Here is a 16,927-nt window from a genome sequence, read left to right on the forward strand (position 1 = left end):
CGGTAGGCCTATTTTATTTTTGTTTGACTGACCAAATTTGAAAGTTGAGACTGTTTCATATTAAATATTACCTGCTCGGTCCTGTCTTTCAGCGCGTTGTCCGTGTCCTCTATTTTTCACTGCTTGAGATTATGTTGAGAACAATAACGCCCTATTTGAGTGTATAGGGCGCGATTTCGGATTCAACCACAATGTTTGAATGGTGGGTTCGTTATTATTCATGAAAAACGCATGTTATTATTTCAGCACTTCGCGAATGGACAGCGACTCTTAAGTATCACGAATGCGTTCTCGCGCATTCATGTTAAGTGCATTTTTGGGAAACGCGCGTGGAATTGCGGCGTGTGACGAGCGTAACCTTGCACATAGAGAACGCTCTTAAGATCCAAGATACATCGTTATCGGGAAACCCGGCCCTGGTCTCCGCACTAGCCTAACTGAAAACTATGAAAACCGTTGTGGCCAACCGGTAAAAAAAAAAACTAAAAGAAAAAAATACATTAAAGAAACTATTCCCTCTGATTTTGTTTCATTAATAAAGTTTGACTAATCGCAGCAGTCTCACATTCGTTTAGAGCTCGTGTGAATTGCACGTATAAAATGAAGTTAACGAACAACCTCGTTCCATCAGGAAACGCCACATGAATTTCACTGCGCTTTATGAAGAGTTTTTATTTTGCGTGAAGAAGCCGTTCGCCGGAGATGTGTTAAAAGATTCATTCATGCACACAAGAGAGTGTATTCATGATTATTAGGCTACCGGTATACTAATTCTCCTGGCGCCGGGTCTGAGTGAGTAATTTACTCTCTTACCTTTGTTCTTTGATTAACATTAATGACACTCCATCTGACACGCGTCCCATTCTCACAAATCTCTACATTAATTTATGATATTATTTAAATCATTTGCTCTTATGAGAACACTCGACAAAACGGACATTTTGGCATAATTTGTGTGTGTTATGTTTTGTTCAAGGCCGAAAAGAGAACTCGATACTGACGCGCGTCTTTTCCGTGTGTGTGTAATAGGCAGGACTTACAGCGCGGTCTCTTGTTTTGTCGCGCTTGAATGGTTGAGCTTGATCATACAACGCTAGTCAACTGGTGACAGAAAATACGGATACTGCGTAATTGCTTTAAAAAAATTTTTTTTTTTTTTTTTTGCGGTGCTGCGGTGGGCAAGTGATGCAACCGGTGTTGCGACTGAACACCGTGTAACACCGGTAACACCGACTATCGCGCCAAGCCTAGTTGTAACGTGTGGTTGTATGAGTTACTGTTGCCTTTCAATCAGCTGAACCAGTCTGGCCATTCTTCTCTGACCTCTGCCATCAACAAGGCATTTTCACTCACAGAACTGACACTCACCGGTCATTTTCTCTTTTCCGGACCACGTAAACCTTAAAGATGGTTGTGCATGAAAATGTCAGTAGATCAGCTGTTTCTGAAATACTCAGACCAGCCCGTCTTGCACCAACAACCATGCCACGTTCAAAGTCACTTAAATCACCTTTCTTCTCTATTCTGATGCTCAGTTTGAACTTTATCAGCTCATCTTGACTTGTCTGATTAGATACTTTTTTATTAATAAGCAGTTAAACAGGTGTACCTAATAAAGTGGATGGTGAGTGTAGTTAAACTACTGTAGTATAGTATCACTACTACTACTACTATTGATAAAAAATAATAATTGGAAACGACATGCACAGAAATGTTTTACAAATGTAATCATTTGTTACCCTATAGAAGCGTATATTTAAAAAAAAAAAATCATTAGCCATAGTAACACAAATTAAACATTTAATCAAATTTTCAGCAGTATATTTTATGCTTGAAACAAGAAAAGAAAAGTTTTTAAATAAAATGAGGCTTTTTATTGCAGTGAGCTTCAGGGCTGTGTTTTTACATGCTGTATGATACCTCAGAGCTTATTCGTTGTGTGTGTGTTTCTACCACTGGAGGGCAGCATTGCATTACTATGCTCTCTAAATACAGCACAGTTTGATAATGGTGTTAGGTAACCTCACACTTTAAATGAACGGAAAGATGCGAAGGCAGTGTTTGTCCTCTGCCTCCACAGCTGGAGATGATTGTTCCTGCTCTCACCTGAAAAAGATTTGATTGAAGGAAGTGTTTCTGCTGCAGATGTTCTAATCTCAGTAAAGTTTAAGATGTCACCAGTGTGTGAAGTTAGAAGAGCTCGATAACTGATGCTAAATCACTTGAAGGACCGGAGCCTATAAAACCACATCTTGCACATAATATACACATATGTGGTCCGAATTATTGGCACCCTTGGTAAATATGATCAAAGAAGGTAGTGAAAATAAATCTGCATTGTTTATCCTTTTGATCTTTAATATATATATATATATATATTAATATATATGTGTATTTTTTTTATATATATATATATTTTTTTACAAAAATATAACATTTCGTTGGAGTAAAATTAATGGATGTGGGAGAGGGAATCAAATTATGTTGTTTTTTTTTTCTCCAAAACACGTTGGCCACAGTTATTAGTACACCTAGAAATTCTTATGAGTAAAATATCTCTGAAGTATATTAGCACACCAGGGTGACTAGGAACTTGATATTCTCCAGCCATGACTTGTTGTTTTACTGGAGTATGAATATGAGGAAACACAAAGGGCAAATTCCCTTAATCATCCATCACAATGAGTTAAACCAAAGAATATAGTCTGATGATATCTGATGTACAGCAAAACATTATTGAGCTTCACAAAATAAAAAGTGGCTGTAAGAAAATGGCTAAAGCATTGAAAATCCCCTTTTCCATCATCAGGGCAATAATTAAGAAGTTCCAATCAACTATAGCTGTTACAAATCTGCTTAGAAGAGAATATATTGTCTTAATGCACGGCGAGGAGGAAAGATTGAGTGGCCAAAGACTCCCCAAGGATCACAGATGGAGAATTGCAGAGATTAGTTAAGTCTCTGGGTCAGAAAACCTCAAAAAATAAATAAATAAAATTAAAATTAATCAAACAGCACCTTAATAACCATATGTTGTTTGGAAGGGTTTCAAGAAAAACCCTCTGTTCTCCTTCAAAAACAAACTCCAGCATTTTCAGTTGCCAGACACGACTGGAACTTCAAAAGGGTCTGGATTCTATGTTCAGATTAAACAAAAAAAAAGAAAGTTTTTTGGCAGCAAACGCACCAGATGGGTTTGGTGCAGATGGGGATAAAAAGTAACCCATGTGAACGATTTTTAATGTTGTGGGCCTATATGTCTGCCGGAGGTCCTGGACATCTTGTTCAGAGACGTGGCATCGTTGATTCTATCAAATACCAACAGATCAACCAAAATCAAAATCAAAACCTGACCACTTCTGCTAGAAATCTTATAATGAGCCGTGGTTGCTTCTGCCATGTCCATTCCAGTCCCCTGACCTGAATCCTAGAAAACTGAAGAGGAGAGCGTATCAACATGAAATTAGGATCTGGAGGGATTCTGTATGGAGGAATGGTCTCTGATCTCCAAACTCATCAGGCATTATAGGACTCAAAAGCTGTTATCTTGGCAAAAGGAGGTTGTAAAAAGTATGAAATGAAAGGGTGCCATTAGTCCTGGCCAATGTATATTAGAGAAAAACATTTATTTTCATAATGAGATTTTCCATTGTTTTACCTGAAAGAAACATTCGATTTTTATAAATGTTGAAAAAAAAAATTCTTGAATGAATTTCCCAGGCTTCGTCTTTGATCAAAGACAAAACTGGAAACTCTGGGAAACTTAAAAATGTCTGTGTTGACCAACAGAGGGCAGCAAAGCTTTTTCAGTCTGTTAGTATGTTGTGTAAATGTTAGAATAGAAACAAAGGAGAACTATTCTGGCATGTTCTTTTGCAGTTGAATTATATTACACATATTACTTTGCACAAGCCTCATAGTGCTTTTTTAAAAAAAAGGTAAACTTATAGTTGAGTGTTTGTTTACAGGCTATTCTCTATCGGTTCAAATTGTGCTGGTATCTTGATAAAAAAAAGTGATGAAATGTAAATTAATGCAGTTTGTTGTAATTGAATCTCTTTACCAATTTCGTGGTACCCTCTCATTGGATATTTCTTTCCTCCATTGACTCTGTATTTGCTTTGAGTAGCGTTAGTGCGGCCGCCCTGGAGTGCCTGGATTTTCTGAAACGTGGATTCCCGCTGTGATAGTGTTTCAGACACAGCGCTAACCGCCGATTGCACTGTTGAAAGTGAGATCAGGCTGGATTGCTTTGTTTTAAAGCTTAAAGACGGGCTTAGAAATGCTGGTAGCTTGTTGAGGACGCAGCACGGGTTCAGCAGAGGTGCCACACAAGGACGACGGGGGATTCCAGCTGTCGCGAGAGTGTGGTGTGTAATTTAGAAATCGCACCTCTCTTCATCTTGATTTATTTTTCTTTAGCGCTCTCCATCTCCGTCTGCCACTATATACCCCCCTTGTTCTCATCTCTGCTGTGTCTTTATTCAGATTCTGATTCATTTAAATGAATAGGTCACCTAAAAATGAGAATTCTGTCATCATTTACTCACTCTCATGTCATTACGAACCCACTTGGGACATTGTTTCTTCTGTGATCCAAGTTGCTTTTTATCCAATGAAAGTGAACGGTGACTAGGGATGTCGAGAAAGATTATCAGTGAATAAAGACTTGTACAGTATGTCGGTCTGTTCCTCACATAATGCTATTATTAGGATTTAGAAGACTTAAAGGGGTGGTTCAGGATTTTGGACATCGGACCTCATTTGCAAGTTAGCCTGGGTGTTATTTATCAGTGGAGACAGTTTTCAAAAATTTTCACCCAGTCCTCCCAGTTGCATAGTTCGCCGGTGCTAGGCTAGCGCGAGTCAACGGTATCTGCTAGCCTGCCATTAAAAACAGTTTTACCCACTCCACAGTACACCAAAAGCAAATAAATTATAACGCCAGACTATCGATGTAAATGTCTGTTGAGAGAATAATGTTAGAAATCAAACTACTCTTGCATCTCAATGATCGCATTACATTTACAGGAACTAGTTTCTCAGCAGCGGCGGAATTTTACTTTGCTCCGGTTAGTACTGCGCCGAAAAGTAAACACAGAACAGAAGCGGACTACAGTCGGGACGTCTAGCTAGCTAGTAGTAGTCTCGGTTGCCTAGGTAACTTAATATCACTCCGCCGTTGCTGTAGACTGTGCTAATAAATACAGGGAACAAAGTATAACTATTGCAATGCGATGAAAGGGTAGTTTGATTTCTAACTTTATTCTCTCAACAGACATTTACATCGATAGTCTGGCGTTATAATTTATTTGCTTTTGGTGTACTGTGGAGTGGGTAAAACTGTTTTTAATGGCAGGCTAGCAGATACCATTGACTCGCGCTAGCCTAGCACCAGCGAACTATGCAACTGGGAGGACTGGGTGAAAATTTTTGAAAACTGTCTCCACTGATAAATAACACCCAGGCTAACTTGGAAATGATGTCCGATGTCTAAAATCCTGAACCACCCCTTTAAATATGATATAGTACATGAGTCATATGGGCTACTTTTAACATGCTTTATGGAGCTTTGGTCACCATTCAGTCTCAGTTTATGAAAGAAAGCATGATGTTCAATTAAACCTTTTATTTTGTGTTCCATGTGATTTACCTCACACCTCACTGCTCTCCAGAGAAAAAAAAAGTAATTTTGTCAAGCAGGGTTCTTGTAGGCAGAGCAAAGCAGCGCAAGGGAATCAGTCATCTATCTTTTGTTTTGGGATTTCTGTCTTATCTTTTAAAAGACATACACCATAGTGAAAGTGCAAAATCACATCTCAGCCATTTCCCAAGACCTTTAAATAGTGTGTACCAATTTCATGTTCAGCATGTCAGCATTTATACATCTACAGTTTATAAAGATCAGGTGTATAATACTGCTCATCTTGCTATTTAATTGACCTCCCATTGTTGAACAAAACTTGAATTCTTCATCGAATTCACTTTTGAATAGGCATTTTATACATTATAAAACGTTTTTTTTTTTTATTACTGCAGAGCAGCTGTTTGACCAAATTGCCATAACTGGCATAAAAACATTATGGCGTTCAAACCATGTTATTTCCAACATACAGTGACAAATCCATATTGTACAAAATTAGTTTACTTTTATGTATTTGCTGTAGACGAGTATAGTGCGTTTTCAAAAGCACTAAATAAATGATTAGTGCAGTTATTAATCTATACTAAGAGTTAGAAAACCCTACTTTATTCACAGGTGCCTCTGACCTCGTAGAGATATTTATTCACTTTGAGCGTCTCTTGGACATTTAAACATTTATTTTATTTTATTTTTGACTGAAGAAGAGAGATTGCATACAACAGACAACCACACATATGATTTGAAGGCAGTGCTGGAGGCAACACTCAGACACTTAAGAGTTAATTAACCAAAGTAAGAAAAGATAAATGCCTTAAAGAGTGTAATTCTGTTCAAATGTATTATCTTGAGTCAGTAGGCATGCTGGTAAGTCACATTCGGGATTCTAATTGTGTCCTTGTTTTACCCACAATCCTCCCCTGCAGGCTTCCTCATTGTAAATGCTGCTTATCATCCATATTAGTGTATAATTGGAATGTATGTTTTCAATTGCTCACAAAGGCAGTCATTCAAACAGCGTTATAGTCTGTTTTTCAGAAGTCATTGCCACATATATTCACCCAAAAGTGTCTGTTTTCGTAAAAGAAAAATTTACAAATGGTAAAAAGAATTTATATAAACCATGATGTTTTTACTTCTCATTATACCTGGCTTTAAACTCATATCCAAGATTCAATACAGTTTTAGTTCTGTCAGCAGCATCTTTCCGTGATGTTTGCAATCATTTCAACTTGTCCATCATGTCATAAAATCAAAAGAAAATGTGTGTCCAGGAATGTACTTAAAATGGGATGTTCCAAATTACCAGAAAAATTCCATTTAGAATTTCAGTGTAACAGTCTGTTAGAAGTTTTGGTAACACTTTAGTTTAGGGGCCAATTCTCACTATTAACTTTGCTTATTAGCATGCATAGGATATTGGCTGTTTATTAGTACTTATAAAGCATATTAATGCCTTATTCTGCATGACCACAATCTACATCCCTTAATCCTATTGTACCTAAACTTAACAACTACCTTACTAACTATTAATAAGCGAGATTTATACTAAGTAAGGGATAATGTAGAGCGAGGCGGTTGTTATAGCAAATACAACCCCGACAGGCTGAACGGGGTTGTTATTCGCCTGAAGGGGTTGTTATTCGCTATAACAACCGCCTCGCTCTACATTACCCCGCTTATTACATGGCTACCTACCAAATAAATCAATAATTTGACACAAAATATTGATTTAAAAAGGAGTTTATTGATTTAAAAATGATTGTATTGCTTCCGCTAAAGAAAATAGTCTGTTCCGTGTCCATAGCAACGCTTTGTTTTTCATGGCAACGGTGTGTTATACTTCGCAGCTGTCTGTTATGTAAGGGTTAATGCCCGACGAGGTGTCCATTGTCAGGTATTAATGGATGATGGCGAGGCCTCTGCCGAAGTCCATTAATACCTTACAATGGACACCTCGAAGGGCATTAACCCGCTTATACCATGGTCACTTGCCAGATAACACATTTTTAAAACATTAGTTTATATTTTAATTAGTTTTACAATCGAAATCTAAAGTTTTTACAAACAATAACTTGGTTTCCCTGGTTACGCCTGACGGTTTATTTACTAGGTGTCCTCTATCACTTTTTAATGGACACCCTGCAGCCAATCAGAATCGAGTATTCACCCAGACCATGGTATAACAAGAAATAACAGACCGCATTCTACATTGGAATTCAACCAAGCCATGTAATAATTATAAATAATTTAGATTTGGACCCTAAACTGAAGTGTGACTGAATTTTTGAAGTAGGAAAAGAAGCTGTCAGTATAGAGCTTACTTTATACCATTCAAAGTTTTTAATGTTTTTGAAAGAAGTCTCTTATATTCACAAAGACGGTATTTATCTGATAAAAAACACACAGTAAAATATTCTGAAATAATTATTACAATGTAAAATAGCTGTTTTCTATTTGAATATATTTTAAAATGTAATTTATTCCTGTGATGCAAATCTGAATTTTCAGCATTATTACTCCAGTCCTCAGTGTCACATGATCCTTCAGAAATCATTCTAATATGCTGATTTGCTGCATTTCTTATTAATATCAATGTTAAAACTGTTGTGCTGCTTAATATTTTTGGGGAAACTGTGATGGCATTTTTTATCAGGATACTTTAAGTAGAACGTTCAAAAGAACAGCATTTACTTGAAATTTTTTAATCTTTTGTAAGATTATAAATGTTTTACTCTCGCTTTTGATCAATTTAATGCATCCTTGCTGAATAAAATTGATTAATTTAAAAAAAAAAATCTTACTAACCCCAAACCTTTGAATGATATTGTAAAGTGTAACACGTAAAATGCCTTTTATATGCATGTAAAACAAAGAAGTACATATAAAAGAACAGTTCCTCTTGGTTAAAAGCTTGTTTGGTTGGAGAGACTTAGTCATTTCCAAATATTTCAAATGTCTTTTTGATTGGATACTTGTGTCATTTCCTGTCTGTCAGGATTCTGTCTACTCTGGAGGGCTGAGAGCCTTTATAATTAGCCTTGTCTTGACACAAATATCACTGCTAAGTCATATACATAGTCATCGTGTAATGTAGTCAAAGTCATATTGCTTTATTATTAGAGCAGAACCTAATTAACGGTATTGGGAAATGATAATGTATAGGCAAACCGCGGGTGGGGGTGGGGGGTGGAGTCGTCTTGACACCTCTCATGAGTCGTTTTGTGACATTAATGGTAGTATCTTCGACTTGTGATAATGGCGTTGCTAATCGAGATGCTAATAGAAGCATCCATGTGTCCCTTTGTAGCAGTTGCATAAGGCACTGTTGCTAGGCAATGGTTGTGACTGCAAATGTATTGTTTCAGAAATGTTGAGATGTTCTCATTAGGATTTACTGGATGGATTATTATTGACTGACTTTCCTTCTTTATGTTCTGTAGTTTGGACATTATGTCATTAGTGGTGTTATAAGGCTCATATTAGGGATTTGAACCAACCTTTAACCCCGAGTAAGCAATTTGGTCATGTAACTCGTCACACACTGTTTGTGCTACAGACCTCAATGGAATTTCAACTGGAGCTGCTTGATTTCTTAGCACTTTAAGCAATGATTTAGACCTGGTGGGTGATGAAAAACAGTCAAAAAAACCCTATAGATTTGCATATCTTTGTAAACGACCATACAGTATATTAACAACCACTCAAAACACATTAGCAACCTCCTAGCAATATCTTGTCAAACTCCCAGAACACTCTAGCCTTGTGGCATCAAGTTCTGCACATGAGAGGAGTTGATTTGTAACTCAAAAATGCAATGAATTTAATCAGGAAGAACATTTGTAACACTAACTGCGAGGCAATGCACGTCTTCAAGTGATATTAATTGTGTAGGATTAAATCTTTAACAATTGTTGCTTGCTTTAATAAGACATTCATCATCTCAGGAGAACAAACACTGAGGAATTATTGATAGCTCTTGCCACAATCGACTGCACAACAGACAGATTCATTCACACCTTTCTGTAGCAAGACAGAGGTGAATCTTGAGGTCGGAAATTGACGACAGACAAAACTACATGGGGTGGTGAGATGAGGATGTTTAGAAAAATACATATAACAGCTTTTTTTGGAGAACAAACAGGTTTTTTTTAAATCTTTGTACTCATTTCAGGGTGTTACTACCCTTAAGAAAAAGTTTATTGAAGTATAGTTATTTTGGTCACACTTTAGTTTAGGGTCCAATTCTCACTATTAACTATGGCTTTTGCCTCAGTAGACTCCTAAGGAGTTTAGGTATCATATGATTAAGGGATGTAGAATATGCTCATGCAGAATAAGGCATTATTATGTGCTTTATAAATACTAATAAACAGCCAATATCCTAGTAATATGCATGCTAATAAGCAACTTTAATAGTGAGAATTGGACCCTAAACTAAAGTGTTACCCTTCTTTTAAACTAAAAATGAGAAAGTATACTTTCAGTCTACTTTTTATGCACTTATCAGAAATATATTTTTTGTGTACGACTTAGAAACGTAGAAATGTACGACTTTGTAAATATATTTGGCCTATAGTTGTACTCAATCTTTTAATTTGTCACTGACCCCAAACATAGTAGTATACACAAAGCAAAACATAAAAGGATATCTGGTTAGTGCTTTTGAAACATGGTGTACAAGTGATGACCCTGGTGTAGTTTGTTTAAAAAGCATGGACACAGTTATTTTTCTGGCTGACCTTATTGCATATGATTTTGTAGGAGTTTCCCGTTCAGACGCAAAATGAATGGGAAGAGAGTATTTTAATGAATCATGCAAGGTGATTTACTAAGGTTTCCAGTAGTCAATTATCTGGTATTTGCGCCATTATTTACCACCCCAAAAAAGGCAAGTTCAACCCATTTTGCGCCTGACATGGCACTGAATTTGCGCATTGTAAGAAGATAGTAGATGGCCTTTTTTTTTTTGATTGCGGCTGCACGCTAATTTGCCCTGTTTAGTAAATCTGGCCCAATGTCTTCATCTTCATTCTAAGTCCATATATTGTCATTTCTGGTCAATGTCACACTTTTAAAATGAACTACACATTTAGGGTTGTTTGTTTGTCACTCCTTAGAAATCACCTGAAAGAAGGAGAAGGATGTTGTTTAATGATCCTTCGAGGCTATGCTAAGTATTAGTCCTTGTCAGCTGAGTAGCTGGTCATTGATTCCTCAATCGCGCACGCAACTAGACATGGCAAACGTCACACATCTCCCAGCGGGTCAAGTGGTGTCCATGCCTGAAACTTTGAAACTTCGAGTAGCTTGTTTGTCATCTCTTTGCTGTAATTAAAAATGCTCATTTGAGCATCTTCCAGGCCATGGGGTGGACTGTGAGAAGTGTCCTTCAGCTGTGCCCACTGGACCCCTCCTTAGGAGTAGCAAACACTTATCTCCCATCATGCTCAAAGAGTGGGAGTGTGTCCCCTAGAGCGAGCGTGTCTTGTAGGGGGGTTGGGGGGTTGTTAAGAGCCCTTGGATTCATTTGTGCACAGTGAACTGTGACCGCTGAGCCGCGGCCCAGGTAGAAACCACAAGAGGGAAGCTCCTGTAATGATGTTTGTGTGTGGAGTTGGTGGATTGTGGGTTCAAAGCAATTACTGATTAACAATCTTTGACGGAAACTGACCATTTTTGACATTTCTCTCTTTTTTTTTCCCCAGAAAGTTTTATTTGTAAACCATAACTTTGTGAAGATATAGTTTTGCAATGTGACCTAAAGTTTACTTCATTTACCCTGACATCTGTGATGCCCATGTGAGCGGCATGCATTCAAATCCGGCTTGTGATATTACCTGACCGTGTTCTATATTAATAAAATGTAGGCAAAAAAATCCACACTTCAAGAAAAATGTAATAGTTGAAATCAGAGTTACAAATTTTAACTAAATAAAATTGAAGCCTAAAGGTGTAGTCATATCATGTGTCTGTTGTTCAGGGAATTTTCATGGATAAAATAGTCATTTCTGTAGGAAACCATACGATCTGGTATTTCATGTGAGAGTGAAAGATTTCTCACACAGATTTTGCAATTCTAAATGACATATATTTCAGAAAAATAATATATAATAAGAATCTGGTAACACTTTACTTAATGCCTCTATGTATAATGCATTAAAAAGGTATTTATAATGTACGTTATAATGCATTATATATTTTCGTAAATAATTGTAACCAAAAATTGACCTAATAAGGATTATAGAATCTGGTTTAAGTCTTTTTTAATTGATTATTTAATTGATAACTTAAGGTGTGTTATATAATGTATCAAAACTGTGATTACAATTATTCATGAGACTATCCAATGCATTTTAAGGTGCATCACATGCCACAATGAATGCATTAAAATACTTTTATAATACATAAAGGCTTTAAGTAAAGTGTTACCGAATTTCTTTCTTTCCACTATTTGACTTTAATTACAGATTAGACTTTTGTGAATATTTTGAATCAAAGGGTGCCAATATTTGTAGAGCCCAATGAAATTGCAGCAAAGTTAACATGCATTTTGGGAACACATAATTTAATAAGGTGCAGAATTAAAGCAATTTACTTGAATGAAAAATTTAACCACTTTTACAATTAACCTGTTAGGCGAGTTTGAAAAAGAGTTGATGTTCTGGAGCACATTTCATCGTATGGGTTTCCATCCATCTTCCTGTCGTTCAGCTATGCTAAATAAAGGCACCATCAATCAAATCACAGCAGCCTTGCTGCTCTCCCAGAGTTGGAAACATTTTCCTCAGCTCACTTACTTTTCCGTCTCCTGAAAATACATATGCTCAGAAAATGGGTAAGCCCGAAAAGACATCTTTAGACATCTTTAATGTTTTCTGTTTGTTCGCTGTAATGTAGAGTTTAACGTCAATGCGCTGACATTTACGTCAACACCAAATTATTTTTGAGAGAAGGAAAGAGAGAAGGAGAAAGCTAGAGAGATTGTGAAAAACAGGACATGATGGATGATGGTCATCCTCTGGAACAAAAGGTGGATCACTAATAGATAAAGTTCACTGTGAGCTTTGTGTTTGTGTCATCTTTTGTTCTTCTATATTAATGGTGTTGGTGATTCTATTATGAATGGGATTTGCTCTAAGATTCAAAGAGGGTTAAATAGAAGATTAATTTGCTCTTAACATAATAATTAATGATAGTCCAAAGACAAATATACCTGAATCTAATTAATGATACGTAAATGATACTCTCAGATGGGATCATTTCTTAATTGCTTTAGTATTGTTTTAAGATAAGGGCCATAGAGAAATCAAATGAATATGTATTGAATTGCATTTAAATATGTATTAATGAATTTGCATTGTTTTTGTTTTTCAAGAACAACTTGAGGAGGACCAGTTACACAGTAATGGAGGTGAGGCACTGTCAGTTTCTCTTTCTCAAATGTGTCTTTTGTCATAGTAGTGTTTGCGTATCAGTCAACTTCAGTACTCATTACATTCAGACATTTCAGAATCACTTTGCTCTCAATCACACGTGTCCTTTCATCTTTCTGTCTGTTTGTCATGATAGATGCAGTCTGAGTCTCTTCACTGTTGACATCCTTCATCTGGCACTTGGTATCAAACTCATCTTCTCTTCTCTTCTCTTCTCTTCTCTTCTCTTCTCTTCTCTTCTCTTCTCTTCTCTTCTCTTCTCTTCTCTTCTCTTCTCTTCTCTTCTCTTCTCTTCTCTTCTCTTCTCTTCTGTCATCTCAGCTGTCTCATCTAATCTCTTTCTGTTTGACTGATTAAGGATTACAGAATCTGTTTTAAGTCTTTTTAAAAATGTATTAATTTTCAAATTATTACAAGTTATTTTGGTAAATACTGTATATCTTTTTTATCAAATTAATTCAAATTATTTTGAGTACATATTATGTAATATATATATATATATATATATATATATATATATATATATATATTACAGATTTTTTTTTATCAAGTTCAGTTTATTGGTTGAAACTGATTAATTTTCAAATTAATTATTTTAGTAAATATAATGTAAAATAAATATTCATTGTTTTTATCAAGTTTATTTGTTCAATATATTTTTTTTAATTGTCAAATAATATATTAGTAAATATGATGTAAAAATAAATATTCACTTTACAGATTTATTTTTTGTCAATTTAGTTGACTCAAATTTATTCAAATTCATTTGTTCAAAATGATTCATTTTCAAATTATTTTAGTAAAGATTATGTAAAGTAAATATTAATTTTACATATTTGTTTTTATTAAGTTCAATTTATTTGTTCAAAATGATTCATTTTCAAATTAATTCATATTATTTTCATAAATATGTTAATAAATTGTAAATAAATAAATATTTATTTTACAGATTTATTAAATTAAGTTTAATTTATGTTCAAATTGATTCATTTTTTATTAAATATTATGTAAAATAAATTTTCATTTGTGTTGATTCACTTTGTTCTCTAAGATATCGGCTTTAGGCATAGAAAAAACAACAACCACTATACGTGTCTAATTTTGTCTCATCTCATCTTCATTTTTTCTTCTCTTGTCATCTCATGTAACCTCATTTAACCTCGTCCCTTCTCTTCTTATTATTTCATCACCTGTTTACTTCTCATCTCTTCTTTTCTTATTACTTCTCATCTTATCTCATTTCTTCTTCTCCAGTGTTTCTTCTCTAACTTACCTGTACCTCTTTATTCTGGCCAGTACAAACCTCCACCTCTCACACTGTGTGTCCACAGGATCCAAGCAGGACTGGTCCATTCAGTGGCCCACGTCTGAGTCGGGTAAAGAGAATACCCCAGTGGGGCCGTCGGACCCCAGTCAGTGGGTCCGTCTCCAGCTCTCCCAGAGCCCCAAATTGCACTCGCGCTATAGCCAGCACTTGTGCCAGAGCCCCCAGGCCCTGGCACCCCCCTTTTACTCCCCTCACCTGCATTCAGACCGGCTGACCGTAGACCCTCACTCCGGCCTCTTCCCCTCGCCTCTGGATACGGGACATCACTCTCTCCCTCCTTCCCCCAGACAGAGGCACTTTGCCCACACCCCTCCGCGGACTCCCTTAGTAGTGAACACCATGACCCCTCCAGGGACGCCGCAGGTCAGGCGCAGGAATAAACTGAAGGCCCCCGGAACCCCACCGCCCGCCAGCCGGAAGCTCATCCACCTTCTGCCGGGGTTCACGGCTCTGCACCGCAGCAAATCCCACGAGTTCCAGCTGGGGAACAGAATAGATGACGCACAGACACCCAAGTGAGTCATAGTGCATTTTAAATGTTGATTTGCCACATGTTTGTCTCTAGCTCAGCAAAATCAAGCGAGTTGCATACGTAGACAGCATTTTAATGCATCGTAAACATGTTTTTGATGCAAAAGCCAAAAGTTAGGAAGCAAAATTAGGCTTCCCTTCTAAAATGTATCGCTCAATGCTCATGTAATCCCTCACAGTTACAATCCCAGAATGCACTGATTAATGAATTAATCAGCATATATATATATATATATATATATATATATATATATATATATATATATATATATATATATATATATTTATTTCATTTAATAAAAAAAATTGTAAATATATGCAATTCCTCCATCTGAATAAAAATCAAGCTTAGTGCAATGCATTCTGGGATTGTTTTATATATATATATATATATATATATATATATATATATATATATATATATATAATATATATATATATATATAATATATATATATAATATATATATATATATACAACCCTTAAAATATACTTGCATTTCTTTCATATTGGAAACTATTAATGAAACACTAATAAAACAGCAGTTCTGAGAAATTCAAACCAGGGTTAGCTAAAATTAAAACTAATACCATACATTATTTTTTGTTAAACTACTTTAAGATAAACTAAATGAAAACAAGAAATTATATCTAGGAAACTAGCTGAAATAAATTTACTTAAAAAAAATGTAATAGTACATCAATGATACTAAAATAACACTGATTCAAACTGTATTTGTGTATTTTGTTTTACTTATTAGAGAATCATGTAATTAGTCCAGGAAAATGTTAGTGGCAAACTATTTTGGAATAATCTGAAAGCAACTGTCTCTAGACTCTCAAAGACGCTGTTTTTGTGTGCATGAATAATAATTTTAGAGTGTAACTAACGTATGAGGTTTCATGATGCTCAAGTGCCTTGTGTTGTCTTGTGAGAAAGAAAGAAATAGAAGAATAGAGAGACATTACTTCCTAGCTTAGATCAGTAAACTGGATTAAATGGCATTAGATCAGTGATTACCAGTCCCCGTGCTCTGATGTGATCCAGACCCTTTCCATGCCCCTTTAATAAGGGCCTGGACGCTGAGAATGCCAGCAAATAGGGAAATCCAATCAGGACAAAGCTATTCCGATACCTCCACTAGACCTGATTTGGGACTTATATTGTTCATTTGAGACTTTGCTGATTTCATGCAGAGGATAGTTTGTGAACAGGCACTGATATGTTTGCGCAAGGAGGTCATCGTGTTGTATAATTAACCCGCCTTATGAAGCAATACATTTAGGCGTGAACATGCATGGCATTTCAAAAAGTCCAAGCATATCTCATTGTCAAGGCCTATTGTTGGATTTTAATTTATGGCCAGCACTGGAATTTGTTTGTAAATAAGAGTTAGTCAGCTAATCAGCTCATCAGTTGTGAATCCAGATCTACTACATTTTAGCCTCAGGCTCAGGTCAACGGTGAGACCATTTGGTGTAGATGTTGGGCGTTTGTGTGGAAATAGTGGATGCAAAATGACTTTTGCTGTCTGAACAGTTAAAAGTAAGTGAAATGTATTTATATAGCACTTTACAAAAATGCAATGTACAAAATGCTTTACACAATATAAGAACACAATCATTAAGAATACATTCATGAATAGCTGTACACAATGTATGAACAAGCAAAATGTAATATAAATATAAAATATCAAACCTCAAAATACACAAAAAGACATCACTAACGACATTTAAAAACAGAAACAGAACAGCCAGCAATTTGTTTAAAGAAGATCTAAGACATCTCACTGTTTTTGTAAGGTCAAAAGCTCAGGCACCAAACCATTTAATGCTTTGTATGTCACCAATAAAATCTTAAAATCAATCCTAAAATGAACAGATAGCTGTATGTAATGTAAAGAAGCTAAAACAGGTGTAATATGATTAAATAACTTTGTCCGTGTCAATAGTCTGGCCGCAGCATTCTGTACTAATTGTAAACGCGATAAAG

At 35.9% G+C, this 16,927-nt stretch overlaps 1 protein-coding gene across 7 annotated transcripts in view; it reads left to right on the top strand.

The window, feature by feature from the left end:
* The window catches only part of ksr2 (kinase suppressor of ras 2), a 119,254-nt gene that overhangs the window by 22,159 nt on the left and 80,168 nt on the right, over positions 1-16,927 (top strand). For all 7 annotated transcript variants that reach the window (XM_079872426.1, XM_079872425.1, XM_079872428.1 and 4 more), the window contains exons 4-5: positions 13,020-13,055; positions 14,409-14,919. In XM_079872426.1, the coding sequence (XP_079728552.1) occupies positions 13,020-13,055; positions 14,409-14,919 (547 nt within the window). The remainder of the gene's footprint in view (positions 1-13,019; positions 13,056-14,408; positions 14,920-16,927) is intronic.

This window comes from Squalius cephalus, assembly GCF_949319135.1.
Source record: "Squalius cephalus genome assembly, chromosome: 5".
Classification (NCBI taxonomy): domain Eukaryota; kingdom Metazoa; phylum Chordata; class Actinopteri; order Cypriniformes; family Leuciscidae; genus Squalius; species Squalius cephalus.